Source organism: Limanda limanda, chromosome 2, assembly GCF_963576545.1.
Source record: "Limanda limanda chromosome 2, fLimLim1.1, whole genome shotgun sequence".
NCBI lineage: Eukaryota > Metazoa > Chordata > Actinopteri > Pleuronectiformes > Pleuronectidae > Limanda > Limanda limanda.
Window position 1 is genome coordinate 247501 of NC_083637.1, and position 15000 is coordinate 262500.

Here is a 15000-nt window from a genome sequence, read left to right on the forward strand (position 1 = left end):
TCTGCAGGATGATCCAGAAGCTGCGACCTTCATCCCAACTGTGTTGGCAACGAACCACTTCCTGTTCACTGAGACGCTGCTGATACTTCCTTCCTGTTGTGTTTCAGAGCTTTTCTCATTTAAAGCTTCATCACGTTTAATTTACTTTAATGTACGTAAAGTATAATATGTGACACAATGCTAGAGCTCCCCCTGAAGGTCCCAGGAGGTTTCGTGAGGAGCAGAGCTGATCACATGGACCCTGGTGGCCACTCAGATGTATTACAGTTAAGAGTATGTATCCTCTGGAAACCCTGAATGTCTGTCCTACAGGGGTGAGATGTTTCCTCAGATAATTGAGAACTGGACCTGAACGATTCGTCATCTGGGGACAATGAACATCTGCACAAGAAATCATCCAATTGTCATTAAAATACCACAAAACAAACGTCTGATGAAAGCAGCTGATTGAAAGTCTTCATTAACCAATGAACACATCGTTGTCCCTGTGTCAGTCAAACACAAACATTTAACCGGAAGAACTCCTTCATCTTTTACACGTCTGAACTCAGTGTCAAAGGAAAATGAATCAAAGAGCTGCCTCATCGATGAATGGACGTTTGGTAACGTGTTCGATTTCTTCTCGTCTCTCGTCTGTCAATCAAACCCATTGAAAACTGTGATTGGACGTTCATCTCGGAGCAGGATTGTGTTTTTGCCTCGTGTGTGTGTCATCAGGTCAGAAGTCCATGGGCGGTTCCTCTGAGGTCATGTGACCGAGCAGCAGCAGCTTCTCTTTTCTCTCGGAACCGGAGCCTCCGGCTTCTGACGCCGCTGCTTCCTGACGGAGTCTCGTCCTCTTCAATGCTCCGTCTGTCTCGCCTTCGCGTTGCCACGGCGACCCCGGGTCCTGCTCCCATTGTCCCTCCGCCATTGAAGGAAGGACCGAAACCAACACTGCCGATCCCGCTCGGATTCAATATGGCCGAGATCTGACACCGTGTGAAGCGACGAGCCGCAGTCTCTCAGACGGATCCTGTTGCTCAGCTGCAGCTCGCCATCAGACGGGAGGAGGAGGTGAGACAGGAGGGGACAAAGAGGGAGGACAGGTCAGCCTTTCGCTCTTCAACACTGAAGCTGAAACTAAACGGAAGGAAGTTCGTCTGCAGGTAAAAGTTAGAAACTGAAATTCTCTGTAAAGACCAGGAAGCCGGTGAGAGACTGAGTTCAGCAGGTGGAGCTGTGAAGGTCTGAAGACGGAACCTGGAGTGAGACCAGATCATCTGGGGAGGTCATGAACCCTTCCTTCTCCATGTTAGCAGATGGGACATGTTTGTCCAAGGTGGTTTCTGTTTGGTATTCATATACAGATGATGTTCTGCCCAGTTTGGATCCAGTCCACAGTGTCTGTTACTGTTTGACTTTGCAGCTGAAGCTTGTTGAAGGAGACGTGATGAACCTGAGGAAACAGGACGAGGTGACGGAGCAGGAGGAGGAGCAACGTCCAGCTCCGAGGAAACAAACATGGACGACAAACTGAAGCCGGTTTGTTTGTTTACGATTTTAAACGTTCACACTCGGTTCTGCTGCTTCTTCAACATGGCTGCCGTCAGTTGATGATCCTCTAGTGTATTTTAGGAGACCACACACACGTTACTTTTTCAGAGTTTTGATGTACAACATAAAAATAAAGTTTGTCATGACGAACTGTTCATGTGACCACATTTTAAATCAGACGTTTAGAGGATTTAAGTGAAGTCAAGTGAAAATGTCCTGATGACAAAAGTCAAACTGGTCCTCAATATACAGCTGAGGTTCACACAGAGCAGTCGACATGTTGGAATAACGTCATCCTTCATCCTGGTGAAGTCAAATATGAACTTTATTGAACTCTCCTGGAGGAAAGACTGTGGATCTCTCCTGCCCCCTGGTGGAAGTCACAGGGAGAGTAGAATTTAAACCTTCACTCCAGGAGAAGAGAGGCAGCGTATGCGCTCTTAATAGAATCAGTTAATATCAAGAATGATAACCATGCTTAGACAAAGCAGCCTGTGTAATGTGAATTAGTTTTAATTACCATTAATTTACTTCAAATTAGAATTCACAAAAGATGCATCTGCTGTTAACACTTGTCAAACGCTTTCAGGCTCAGTCTTGATGTAGGTATAAAAGTGTTTCATATATTCATGCAACTCAGATTTGTTCATTTATATTAATTCGATTTACTGTCCACATTTTGAATTGTTGAACGCTTGAAATCTCCAGTTCTCCTTCAACCTCCTGATCTGACGAGTCCGTGTTTCTTCTCTTTCATCATCGGTTGGAAGAATCGTTTATTTTGTGGAAACAAACTGATCAGATGAACCAGAGTCAGTTTTCAACTAAGATTTATTGGAGCCACATACTTTAGTTAAAATATTACAAACAATCATGAACAGTAATATTACAATAAATTAAAATCTTTTGGGTATTTACAGCAGATTTGAGGCCGGCAGCCTTCAACACAGAATAAAAGCTGGAGCCACGGGTCAGTGTCCGAACATCTCCTGCGAGGCGTAGGTCATGTAGAGGAAGCCGTCCTCGTCCTGGTGGTCTTTGTACACCTGCGCCATGGTGAGGGACATGCTGCTCAGGCCGCTGTTGTTCACCAGCAGGTAGAAGGCCTGCGTGGGCAGCAGAGCCATCCGGTTCCTGGGGGGGGGGGGCAGAATACAGAGGGTGGTCAGCATTGAGCAGGTCAGCAGCAACAATCATCACGATGCATTGCATGAAGGTGATGAATGAACACGGACGTCTTCAGCTTCATGTGGAAAAACAACTTTCATTTTAAAGCTTCATGTTGATCTCAGTGATGAAACATGGAAATCACAACTGGAAAAAAATCATCTCATCAAGATGTTCAACATGAAGCAGCTGCTAAAAGACAAAGGGTCAAAATAAAAGATCAGTGCAAAGACTGATATTATGAAGCCGATTTCACACATGTTCCTGACACGTTCCTCACATGTTCTGTCTGTGAGAACTAACGTCTGAGTCAGTGTCTCTGGATCTTCTGGATCTTCTCCTGCAGCTTAGTGGTAACATGTGTGTAACATGTCAGAGTCCATGTGAGGAACCAGCAGGACGATGTGTGGAAGCTTCTCAGAGAGCGAGTGGACGTGTGGACGAGGTTTCTAACACGTGACGTGAAACTGAAGAACACAAAGATCTCAGGATGAAGAAGAGGAGCCGGACACGTAGAAGACGAAGACGAAGATGAAGAAGAGGAGCCGGACACGTAGAAGACGAAGACGTCCACTTGGAAACACGAGGAGATTCCAGATCTTCTGATGATGAGGCCGACGCCGTGTGGAGGAGCTGGAAACAACAACACTGATCTGTCCACAGCAGGGTTTATACGTCATGTCCCGCCTCCTGCTGCTCTACAGGCTCCGCCCCTGATGCTCTACAGGCTCCGCCCCTGATGCTCTACAGACTCCGCCCCTCGCTTGGATGTCACTAACTCCTTCACACTAAAACTAACTGCACATATCCATGATTATGGAGGACACATTATGATGACCTGTTTTGGCGCCCCCTCTGGTCTGGCACGGTACCGAACCACCAGGCTCACACAGATTCATCCAGAGGTCATAAGACTTTTCAACTCCTCCAACCTGACATACGTCCTTAGGGTATATGGTTCATTATATTTTAATAATTGTTACATTTTTAACCGAGTTTCAGTGTTTGACATCAGTCATTACAACATTGGAGAACTAAAAATTAAACCAAAGTTTAAATAATCATTATGGGAAATACACTTCATATAGATCTATGAACACATTTAAGTCGAATGTTTGTCTTATCACAACAAACCAAATTTTGTACTTTTACAATTTTTTTGATTAATTGTCCCTTGTTGGCTGGAGAAACTTGTGTTAAACCAACTAATTATTAATTCAAATATTTGAAATTGGAGTTAGTGCTCAACACAAACAGAACCATGTGCTCAGAGAGAAAATAGTTATTGTGAATTTAAAGTTTTATGAAGTGTAGTTATCCAGCTGGAGTTGTCAGTGTACATCACCATGGTAACAGATGATGCTCCTCTACACATGGTGGATGAGCTTCGGGCTTTGTTTCCTGTTTGGTGGGCGTGTCTGAGGTGTTGTCCAATCAGCAGCGACATGTATATAACTATCAGTCCCCCCCATCATAGCGCTGAGGAGCGATGCTTTTCTCTGTGAACACTTTAAGTTGACATTCGTGAGGACTTGATTTACACACACACAGACACACACACACACACACAGACACACACACACACACACCTGATGATGGTGATGAACTGCGTCATGCTCAGCTCGTGTGGAACCAGGAACTTGGTTTTATCCAGAGGAGGAAGAAACTTCTCTCTGTCGAACCGCTCGATGATGACCTGAGTCCCAGGAGACAGCTCATCAACACAAGTTAACACAACACGTTCACATTAACACACCAACACGTTTACACAACAAGTAAACACAACACACCAACAAATTAACACACTATAACTTTTTAAGGCTGATATATGCTTCAACGTTTTTACTGACACGGACAGAAACGGAGTCAGAGGAGACACGTGATTCACACGTTCACTACGACACGTCTGTACTCGTGTAGTTGAGTGATCAGCTTGAGTAGTTGTGTGATCAGCTTGAGTAGTTGTGTGATCAGCTTGAGTAGTTGTGTGATCAGCTTGTGTAGTTGTGTGATCAGCTTGAGTAGTTGTGTGATCAGCTTGTGTAGTTGTGTGATCAGCTTGTGTAGTTGTGTGATCAGCTTGAGTAGTTGTGTGATCAGCTTGTGTAGTTGTGTCATCAGCTTGAGTAGTTGTGTGATCAGCTTGAGTAGTTGTGTGATCAGCTTGTGTAGTTGTGTGATCAGCTTGTGTAGTTGTGTGATCAGCTTGTGTAGTTGTGTGATCAGCTGTCACTCACCGGGATCTTATTGGGGAACTTGGCTCGGATTCCCGCCACCTCCTGCCTCCTGGTGGCTGCGGAGAGAACAACACACGTGGTCACTTCATGTCACTGCATCAGGTGATGAAAAGGTTTTTCAGACTTTTACCGAAACTCTTCCTCAGTTTGAACGGTTTGTTCTGCAGCTGAGGCTTCTCTAGCGGAGGCATCGTGCGTGTGAGTCCGTGCGTGTGTGATGGAGGCAGCTGCTGGCGCTCTGCTGTTATATACACGAGGAAGAGGAAGAGGAGGAGGAGCAGGAGGAAGAGGAGGAGGAGCAGGAGGAGCAGGTGGACATGATCAGCTGATTAACACGTGGAGTCAATCAGCTGTTTAATAATGTGAGAGGAGGAGTTTCTATAAACACAAATTTACCGATATGAACAAAATTATACACTGAAATCGTTTAACATATTTGATCCTCTTTATATACAGTCACTAATCATCTTTATATACAGTCACTGATCATCTTTATATACAGTCACTGATCATCTTTATATACAGTCACTGATCCTCTTTATATACAGTCACTGATCATCTTTATATACAGTCAGTGATCATCTTTATATACAGTCACTGATCATCTTTATATACAGTCAGTGATCATCTTTATATACAGTCACTGATCATCTTTATATACAGTCACTGATCATCTTTATATACAGTCAGTGATCATCTTTATATACAGTCACTGATCCTCTTTATATACAGTCTCTGATCATCTTTATATACAGTCACTGATCCTCTTTATATACAGTCACTGATCCTCTTTATATACAGTCACTGATCATCTTTATATACAGTCTCTGATCATCTTTATATACAGTCACTGATCATCTTTATATACAGTCACTGATCCTCTTTATATACAGTCACTGATCATCTTTATATACAGTCTCTGATCATCTTTATATACAGTCACTGATCATCTTTATATACAGTCAATGAGCCTCTTTATATAAAGTCACTGATCATCTTTATATACAGTCAATGAGCCTCTTTATATAAAGTCACTGATCATCTTTATATACAGTCTCTGATCATCTTTATATACAGTCACTGATCATCTTTATATACAGTCACTGATCATCTTTATATACAGTCAATGAGCCTCTTTATATAAAGTCACTGATCATCTTTATATACAGTCTCTGATCATCTTTATATACAGTCAATGATCATCTTTATATACAGTCACTGAGCCTCTTTATATACTGTCAGTGATCATCTTTATATACAGTCACTGATCGTCTTTATATATAAATTATAATAACAGATTTGTTATTTACGAGAGCATGTTTTAATGTGAAGGTGCGGGGCGGAAGTGCCGGTGTTTCCGGTGTCTCTCCGGTGCTCCGGTAGCTCCAGGTTCAGACCGGAGCTCCGTGTATTGGACCGATCATGGCCGCCTCTTCCCGCCCGAGGAGGTGTCTCTGAGGCGGCGGAGACCCGAGGCGGAGCCCCCTCTCCGGCCATGGACGAGCAGGCGGGCCCCGGGCTCCTCTCCGGCGGCAGCAGCCCGGGTCCTGCCCCCGGTGCCGGAGCTCCGCAGCCCGGGGACGAGGCGGGAGAAGTGGCCCGAGCTCCTCACTGCGTCCCGGGGCTTCTGCTCTTCCTCCAGCAGGAGTGGGCCTGCGTGGAGCTGCAGCGGAACCAGAGGGACGTGGAGCGGGCCGAGCTGCAGGTGAGTGACCGGCCCTGGAGCTCCATGGAGCGGGCCGAGCTGCAGGTGAGTGACCGGCCCTGGAGCTCCATGGAGCGGGCTGAGCTGCAGGTGAGTGACCGGCCCTGGAGCTCCATGGAGCGGGCCGAGCTGCAGGTGAGTGACCGGCCCTGGAGCTCCATGGAGCGGGCCGAGCTGCAGGTGAGTGACCGGCCCTGGAGCTCCATGGAGCGGGCCGAGCTGCAGGTGAGTGACCGGCCCTGGAGCTCCATCCCCGGCCACGCTACCGCAGTAAAATGAGCCGTCATCTGTGAAGCCAGCCGCCCCCGCTGGGGTTTTTTTGCGCGTCTACTTGTGGCTTTACGGTAAAACAGCATGGTTGGGTGAAACGGCCCAAAATTAAGAAAAACACAACTTTATTTTATTGGATTTTTTTTTTCAATCTTCATGGCGTACCTACTCATGTCAATTATCATGTATTTTTGATGCAAATTAAAGGGCAAGTGTGTACTGAATACGAATGTATTCCTAATGTAGCCATATTTGGAAGCTTATTAAAAATATTCCTTGAGAGTTTAAGAGTTACTTTGACTGGATTCCTGTTCTTGGTGTCTCTGACTATGCTCATACAAAGTTTTGTGTATTTTTACATAGTCAGAGACACCAAGAACAGGAATCCACTCAAAGTAACTCTTAAGCTCTCAAGGAATAATTTTAATAAGCTTCCAAATATTGTTACATTAGGAATACAGTGGTCCTTTTTAAACAGACTTGCCCTTCAATTTGCAGTAAAAATACATAACAGAAACGTCATGAAGATAAAAAAAAAAAAATCCAATGAGAGACTGTAACTAAAATATAGTTGTATTTTCGTTCTTTTTAGGCGCTCCGACTATCTCTATACGCTTTACCGTATGAAGCAGTAGTAGAGGCGCAACCAAAACCCGAGTGGCGGCTGGCCTCCCACATGACGGCTCACTTTACTGCGGTGCCACGCCCCCCGGGTTCCGCTGCTCTGAGCCCGGGGGGGTGGAGCCGAAGCCCGGTCACGACTCAGCGGATTCACGGCGTCGCGGCTGATCGCTGGATTTAATCTGAGGATCAAGAAAAACTCGTTATTTGTTTTGAGTGTAAAACACACGGAGATGAATTCCACCTCGTTCCGGTTCAGTGAAGATCCGGAGATCTGCACATGACTGCTTCTGGAGCTGGTGTGTTCTGCTGCGACACAGCTCAGGAGCTCCATCAGGTCCATCAGCTCCATCAGGTCCATCAGCTCCATCAGGTCCATCAGCTCCATCAGCTCCATCAGGTCCATCAGCTCCATCAGGTCCATGAGCTCCATGAGCTCCATGAGCTCCATCAGCTCCATGAGGTCCATCAGGTCCATCAGGTCCATCAGGTCCATCAGGTCCATCAGCTCCATCAGGTCCATCAGGTCCATGAGCTCCATGAGCTCCATCAGCTCCATGAGGTCCATCAGGTCCATCAGCTCCATCAGGTCCATCAGGTCCATGAGCTCCATGAGCTCCATGAGCTCCATCAGCTCCATCAGCTCCATCAGCTCCATCAGCTCCATCAGGTCCATCAGGTCCATGAGCTCAATCAGCTCCATGAGGTCCATCAGCTCCATCAGCTCCATCAGGTCCATCAGGTCCATCAGGTCCATCAGCTCCATCAGGTCCATCAGGTCCATCAGGTCCATCAGGTCAATCAGGTCCATGAGCTCGATGAGCTCCATCAGCTCCATGAGGTCCATCAGCTCCATCAGCTCCATCAGCTCCATGAGGTCCATCAGGTCCATCAGCTCCATCAGCTCCATGAGGTCCATCAGGTCCATCAGCTCCATCAGTCCATCAGCTCCATGAGGTCCATCAGCTCCATCAGCTCCATCAGGTCCATCAGCTCCATGAGCTCCATCAGCTCCATAAGGTCCATCAGCTCCATCAGCTCCATCAGCTCCATCAGGTCCATCAGGTTCATCAGGTCCATCAGCTCAGGAGCTCCATCAGCTCCATCAGCTCCATCAGCTCCATCAGCTCCATCAGCTCCATCAACTCCATCAGCTCCATCAGGTCCATCAGAAGAAGAGTCTGTTGCTCATAGACTTCTATGGAAACTACCAGTGGAGTGGCCCCCTGCTGGACATAACACAGAAGACAGGTGTCTTCTATGATGACATCATAAAGTTCTCTAGGTGTTTCCATGTGACCTCACAGTGACCTGGAGGAGATGACATTCAGGCCCAACCTCCTCAGGTTGGACATCAGCCGTCCTCCTGGATCCATGTTGGACGGACACAGAGACGGAGACACTGAACCAATCAGGAGGAAGGAGACACTGAACCAATCAGGAGGAAGGAGACACTGAACCAATCAGGAGGAAAGAGACACTGAACCAATCAGGAGGAAGGAGACACTGAACCAATCAGAAGGAAGGAGACACTGACCCAATCAGGAGGAAGGAGACACTGAACCAATCAGGAGGAAGGAGACACTGAACCAATCAGGAGGAAGGAGACACTGACCCAATCAGGAGGAAGGAGACAATGAACCAATCAGGAGGAAGGAGACACTGAACCAATCAGGAGGAAGGAGACACTGACCCAATCAGGAGGAAGGAGATACTGAACCAATCAGGAGGAAGGAGACAATGAACCAATCAGGAGGAAGGAGACACTGAACCAATCAGAAGGAAGGAGACACTGAACCAATCAGGAGGAAGGAGACACTGACCCAATCAGGAGGAAGCAGTGTGATGTCACAGGATGTTTCCTCTTGAAGGAGCAGAAGATCAGAGGTTCTGGAGGTTCTGTGGGTTCTGGAGGTTCTGTGGGTTCTGGAGGTTCTATGGGTTCTGTGGGTTCTGGAGGTTCTGTGGGTTCTGGAGGTCCTGTGGGTTCTGGAGGTTCTGTGGGTTCTGTGGGTTCTGGAGGTTCTGGAGGTTCTGTGGATTCTGTAGGTTCGGTGGGTTCTGTGGGTTCTGTGGGTTCTGTGGGTTCTGGAGGTTCTATGGGTTCTGTGGGTTCTGTAGGTTCTGTGGGTTCTGGAGGTTCTGTGGATTCTGTGGGTTCTGGAGGTTCGGTGGATTCTGTGGGTTCTGTGGGTTCTGTGGGTTCTGGAGGTTCTGTGGGTTCTGTAGGTTCTGGAGGTTCTGTGGATTCTGTGGGTTCGGTGGGTTCTGTGGGTTCTGGAGGTTCTGTAGGTTCTGTAGGTTCTGTAGGTTCTGGAGGTTCTGGAGGTTCTGTAGGTTCTGTAGGTTCTGTAGGTTCTGTGGGTTCTGGAGGTTCGGTGGGTTCTGTGGGTTCTGTGGGTTCTGTAGGTTCTGTGGGTTCTGTAGGTTCTGGAGGTTCTGTGGGTTCTGTAGGTTCTGGAGGTTCTGTGGATTCTGTGGGTTCTCTGGGTTCTGTAGGTTCTGTGGGTTCTGGAGGTTCTGTAGGTTCTGTGGGTTCTGTAGGTTCTGTGGATTCTGTGGGTTCTCTGGGTTCTGTGGGTTCTCTGGGTTCTGTAGGTTCTGTGGGTTCTGTGGGTTCTGGAGGTTCTGTGGGTTCTGTAGGTTCTGGAGGTTCTGTGGATTCTGTGGGTTCGGTGGGTTCTGTGGGTTCTGGAGGTTCTGTGGGTTCTGTGGGTTCTGTGGGTTCTGGAGGTTCTGTAGGTTCTGTAGGTTCTGGAGGTTCTGTAGGTTCTGGAGGTTCTGGAGGTTCTGTGGGTTCCAGGCTCCAGTGAGGGAACCTGACGACGCTGTTGTAATAATAAATATTTGACAGTGTGTAAACATGCAGTCCATGAGTGTTAATGGACAAGAAGCTCTCATCCCCTGCACACACACACACACACACACACACACACACACACACACACACACACACACACACTGAACACTCTCAAACTCTTTCTGAAGCGTCACACTGACACACAGCAACAGGCCCCGCCTCCTTCTCTGAGATGTGACATCATGGTCTTTATGAGTTATAGATGGTAGAAGGTTCCATCCAGTCTGAACACAGGGCTCAGTCTGAAACCGTGACCTTTGACCTCTGTTGGGTCACGAGCTGACGCCTTCTCTTCTCGCATCACTTCACCTTGAAACCGTGACCTTTGACCTCTGCTGACGCCTTCTCTTCTCGCATCACTTCACCTTGACCCCGGCTTGTCACATGTCGTCTGTTCCAGCCGGCGCCGCGTCTGAGAGGAGACGTGAAGACGGATCAGACGCAGACAAGTCCTCCACTGGCCCCTCCCACTGTCCAGCTTCCCAGGAGGCTTTGGGCCCTGTGCCTGGCTGCTGGCGGCCGTGGCGTGGACACCTGCTGACCTTGTGAGACGGATTGAGATTCTTCGGGTCGACCCGTCCTTCAGCAGATCAAAGGATGTCCTGATCCTGCTCCCAGGAACCTGATGAGAACCTGATGAGAACCTGATGAGAACCTGATGAGAACCTGATGAGAACCTGATGAGAACCTGATGAGAACCTGATGAACCTCACGGCCGTGGCAGAAGGAACATTTCAAAATAAAACATCCTGAAAATGATGAGACAGCAGTTACGCAGACTGGGGGGGGGGCACACGTTCATAACAATCTGAAAACTTTGAACTTCTCATTAAAACATCTCAGCCCTTTGTTGCACGTTGTTGCTTCATCGTTTGAGAGATTAAAGGCAGAAGTTATGTTTATGAAGCATTAATAAGCTTGTGTCTCCTCCAGGCGCAGATCGCCTTCCTGCAGGGAGAGAGGCGTGGCCAGGAGAACCTGAAGAGAGACCTGGTGAGACGCATCAAGATGCTGGAGTTCGCCCTGAGCCAGGAGCGGTGAGAGGAACCTTCAACCTTCAACCTTCATCTCAACCTTCAGCTCAACCTTCAGCCTTCAGACATCCTGCTGAGATCATGAGTCAGAGAAAGATCATGTAGAGTGTTTGAAATAAAACTCTGTGTGTGTGTGTGTGTGTGTGTGTGTGTGTGTGTGTGTGTGTGTGTGTGTGTGTGTGTGTGTGTGTGTGTGTGTGTGTGTGTGTGTGTGTGTGTTTGTTATTGTCCTCAGGGCTAAACACCATAAAGTGAAATATGGAACAGAACTGACCCAGGGGGAGATCAAAGCTCCGAGTTACGACTCAGGTAAGACTCACCTGTCTCTGATTGGTCAGTGGTCACATGTCTTGTCAGAGGCTGCTGGTTCTGCTCTCTGATTGGTCTGTGGAGGTCAGCAGGAGGTCAGAGGTCACAAGGTCGATAGGAATCAGCTGATCTGAGTCTTCACAGACATGAACATGATGCGTTTATGTTTGAAACAAACTGAAAAACATCTTTGACAAACATTCATTTAACATTTTATAGTTTGGTCCATGTCCCGTCTGCTAACGTGGAGGAGTGGTATACTGCTGCCGGCCACCAGGGGGCGAACGACCTGCTTTAGATTGACTTTGGGAGCAGTCATGTCGTCCATCTTTATTTACTGACACGGGAGTTAGATGACCTCAGATCTGCCTGGTCCCAGCAGGGCGCCCCCCTGTGGACATGATGTGCACAGCTCAGAGGAGAGGCGCTCTGGTAATTCATGTTTGTATAGAAACATGTTTGTGATTGTGTGTTTGTGATTGTGTGTTTGTGTGTCTCTGTGTCAGATGAGGGGAACGAGAGTGAAGCGCCCAGTTCTCCAAACAGCAGCCATCAGCTCAGCTGGAAACAAGGACGCCAGCTGCTCAGACAGTGAGTTTACACTCTGTGTGTGTGTGTGTGTGTGTGTGTGTGTGTGTGTGTGTGTGTGTGTCTGTGTGTGTGTGTGTGTGTGTGTGTGTGTGTGTCTGTGTGTCTGTGTGTGTGTGTGTCTGTGTGAGCATCTATAGTTATCGGGCCTAGTGTGGTTCAGTAGCATTATTGTGAGGAAACGTTTGACTCTGACCAACACTTACACAAAGAGGATGTGAGGCCACTGAATGAAACTTTATTTATAAAACAGTTCTGATGATTTTAAATGATCAAAACGTTTCAGATCGAACATTTAAAAATAGATTTCACTCATTTTCCAGAATCATCGACACGTTCTTCAGGTTTTTCTTCACCACATATTTTCCTGTGGAATTGTACAGTGGTGAATATTGAATGTTTTGGATGGAGACGGGTGCGAGACGTCCTGTGAGCGTCTTCACATCGTGTTCCTCACATGTTCCTCACATGTTCCTCACGTGTTCCTCACATGTTCCTCACGTGTTCCTCACATGTTCCTCACGTGTTCCTCACATGTTCCTCACATGTTCCTCACATGTTCCTCACATGTTCCTCACATGTTCTGCAGGTTCTGTCTGTGAGAACAAATGTGTGAGTCAGTGTCTCTGGACAGGTTCTGGATCTTCTCCTGCAGCCTCCTGGTAACATGTGTGTAACATGTGTGTGACATGTCACTTCAACTTGGAAAGACGAGGAGACTCCAGATCTTTTGGTGACTCGCAGTGTCACTGTGTTGCAGCAGCGTGTTTGTGTGTGTGTGTGTATGGGTTGAGTGTGTGTGTGTCTGTGTGTATGGGTTGTGTGTGTGTCTGTGTGTATGGGGTGAGTGTGTGGGGCCAGTGAATGGAGGATTGTGTGGAGGCCTCCTGCGATCCTCGAGGCTGGTACAGATGGAGGGAGGCTGATCTGTCGCTCTCTCTCTCTCTCTCTCTCTCTCTCTCTCTCTCTCTCTCTCTCTCTCTCTCTCTCTCTCTCTCTCTCTCTCTCTCTCTCTCTCTCTCTCTCTCTCTGGGAACAAACACTTCATGTTATTCACAGAACTCGTTCGTCCTCTCAGGAGAAAACGAGTGGTCAGATCTCAGTGTGGTGTTGGTCCAGGGTGAAGGTATCGTAGAGTCTAACTTCAGTTCAGATTTTAAGTGATAGGGTCGTCTCATGTTTCTCAGTGTAAATGATAGAATGTTGGTTCATTTCTGAGCTGCAGCCATTGAACACACCACGGCGTGTTATTAACGTGTTATTAACGTGTTATTAACGTGTTATTAACGTGTTATTAACGTGTTATTAACGTGTTGATGTGTGGTTCTTTTGTCCACCACTGACTGACACAACAAGGGTAAAGCTCATCTTCACAGTTTGTCTCATGGATCTTAACAAGCTGCAACATCCTGTGATCTCAGCCTCAGTAACCAGTGTGTGTGTCTGTCTCTGTGAACATCACAGTGTGTGTGTGTCTGTCTCTGTGAACATCACAGTGTGTGTGTGTCTGTCTCTGTGAACATCAGTGTGTGTGTCTGTCTCTGTGAACATCACAGTGTGTGTGTGTCTGTCTCTGTGAACATCACAGTGTGTGTCTGTCTCTGTGAACATCACAGTGTGTGTGTCTGTCTCTGTGAACATCACAGTGTGTGTGTGTCTGTCTCTGTGAACATCACAGTGTGTGTGTGTGTCTGTCTCTGTGAACATCACAGTGTGTGTGTGTCTGTCTCTGTGAACATCACAGTGTGTGTCTGTCTCTGTGAACATCACAGTGTGTGTGTCTGTCTCTGTGAACATCACAGTGTGTGTGTCTGTCTCTGTGAACATCACAGTGTGTGTGTCTGTCTCTGTGAACATCACAGTGTGTGTGTCTGTCTCTGTGAACATCACAGTGTGTGTGTCTGTCTCTGTGAACATCACAGTGTGTGTGTCTGTCTCTGTGAACATCACAGTGTGTGTGTGTCTGTCTCTGTGAACATCACAGTGTGTGTGTCTGTCTCTGTGACGATAACTCGTTTCCTGTAGCTAGCAGCAGGTGGTCGGGTCAGACTCGTCACAACAACAGGAACACGAGAGGAGCATTCAGGCGAGGGGCGGAGCCTGTAGGGCAGCAGGACGTCCACACTGACCCACTTCCTGTGTCCTGCCCCCCCCAGGTACCTGCAGGAGGTGGGCTACACGGACACGGTCCTGGAGGTGAAGTCTCAGCGGGTGAGAGCGCTGCTCGGTCTGACCCGAGACGCCACAGAGAAGGAACCCGGACTCGTGGTCAACGGCACGGAAGCGTCTTCACTGAAGGACGAGGACATGGTCAGGTACCATGTGACCACACAGACACACTCCACTCAAACTAAACATGTGTCTTCTCTAGACTCTGCTGGAGTTAAACCTGCTCCGTGTTTTCACTTCCTGTCCCCGTCTCCCGACAGTAAACCCGACATGTCGGACGCCGTGTTGGAGGCGTTCAGGTTCATAGAGAGCGCCGCGGCAGAGTTCAGTGACGAGGACGAGGACGAGGACAGTGAAGGGAGACACAAAACCACCCTGGACCTGGCTGCAGTACGACAACATCACACACACACACACGTGCACACACACACACACACACACACACACACCAACCAGCTGCATTTTGTCCGTCTGTCAGTTGGACTCAAAGACAACCTGGTTAGA

At 47.7% G+C, this 15000-nt stretch overlaps 2 protein-coding genes across 2 annotated transcripts in view; one reads left to right on the forward strand and one right to left on the reverse strand.

The window, feature by feature from the left end:
- Positions 1–2449: 2449 nt before the first annotated feature.
- On the reverse strand, positions 2450–5131 carry map1lc3c (microtubule-associated protein 1 light chain 3 gamma). Its single transcript, XM_061066665.1, has 4 exons — positions 5071–5131; positions 4941–4996; positions 4293–4399; positions 2450–2670 (listed from the first exon to the last, which is right to left on the reverse strand). Exons 1-4 carry the CDS (start codon positions 5129–5131, stop codon positions 2508–2510), a joined length of 387 nt encoding a protein of 128 aa, XP_060922648.1. The 3' UTR covers positions 2450–2507.
- A 1197-nt stretch (positions 5132–6328) lies between these two features.
- Positions 6329–15000, forward strand: part of strn (striatin, calmodulin binding protein) — a 19715-nt gene continuing 11043 nt past the window's right edge. The window contains exons 1-6 of the mRNA XM_061066677.1: positions 6329–6645; positions 11330–11433; positions 11666–11739; positions 12246–12330; positions 14484–14642; positions 14757–14886. Coding sequence (XP_060922660.1) covers positions 6436–6645; positions 11330–11433; positions 11666–11739; positions 12246–12330; positions 14484–14642; positions 14757–14886 — 762 coding nt within the window. The 5' untranslated portion in view covers positions 6329–6435. The remainder of the gene's footprint in view (positions 6646–11329; positions 11434–11665; positions 11740–12245; positions 12331–14483; positions 14643–14756; positions 14887–15000) is intronic.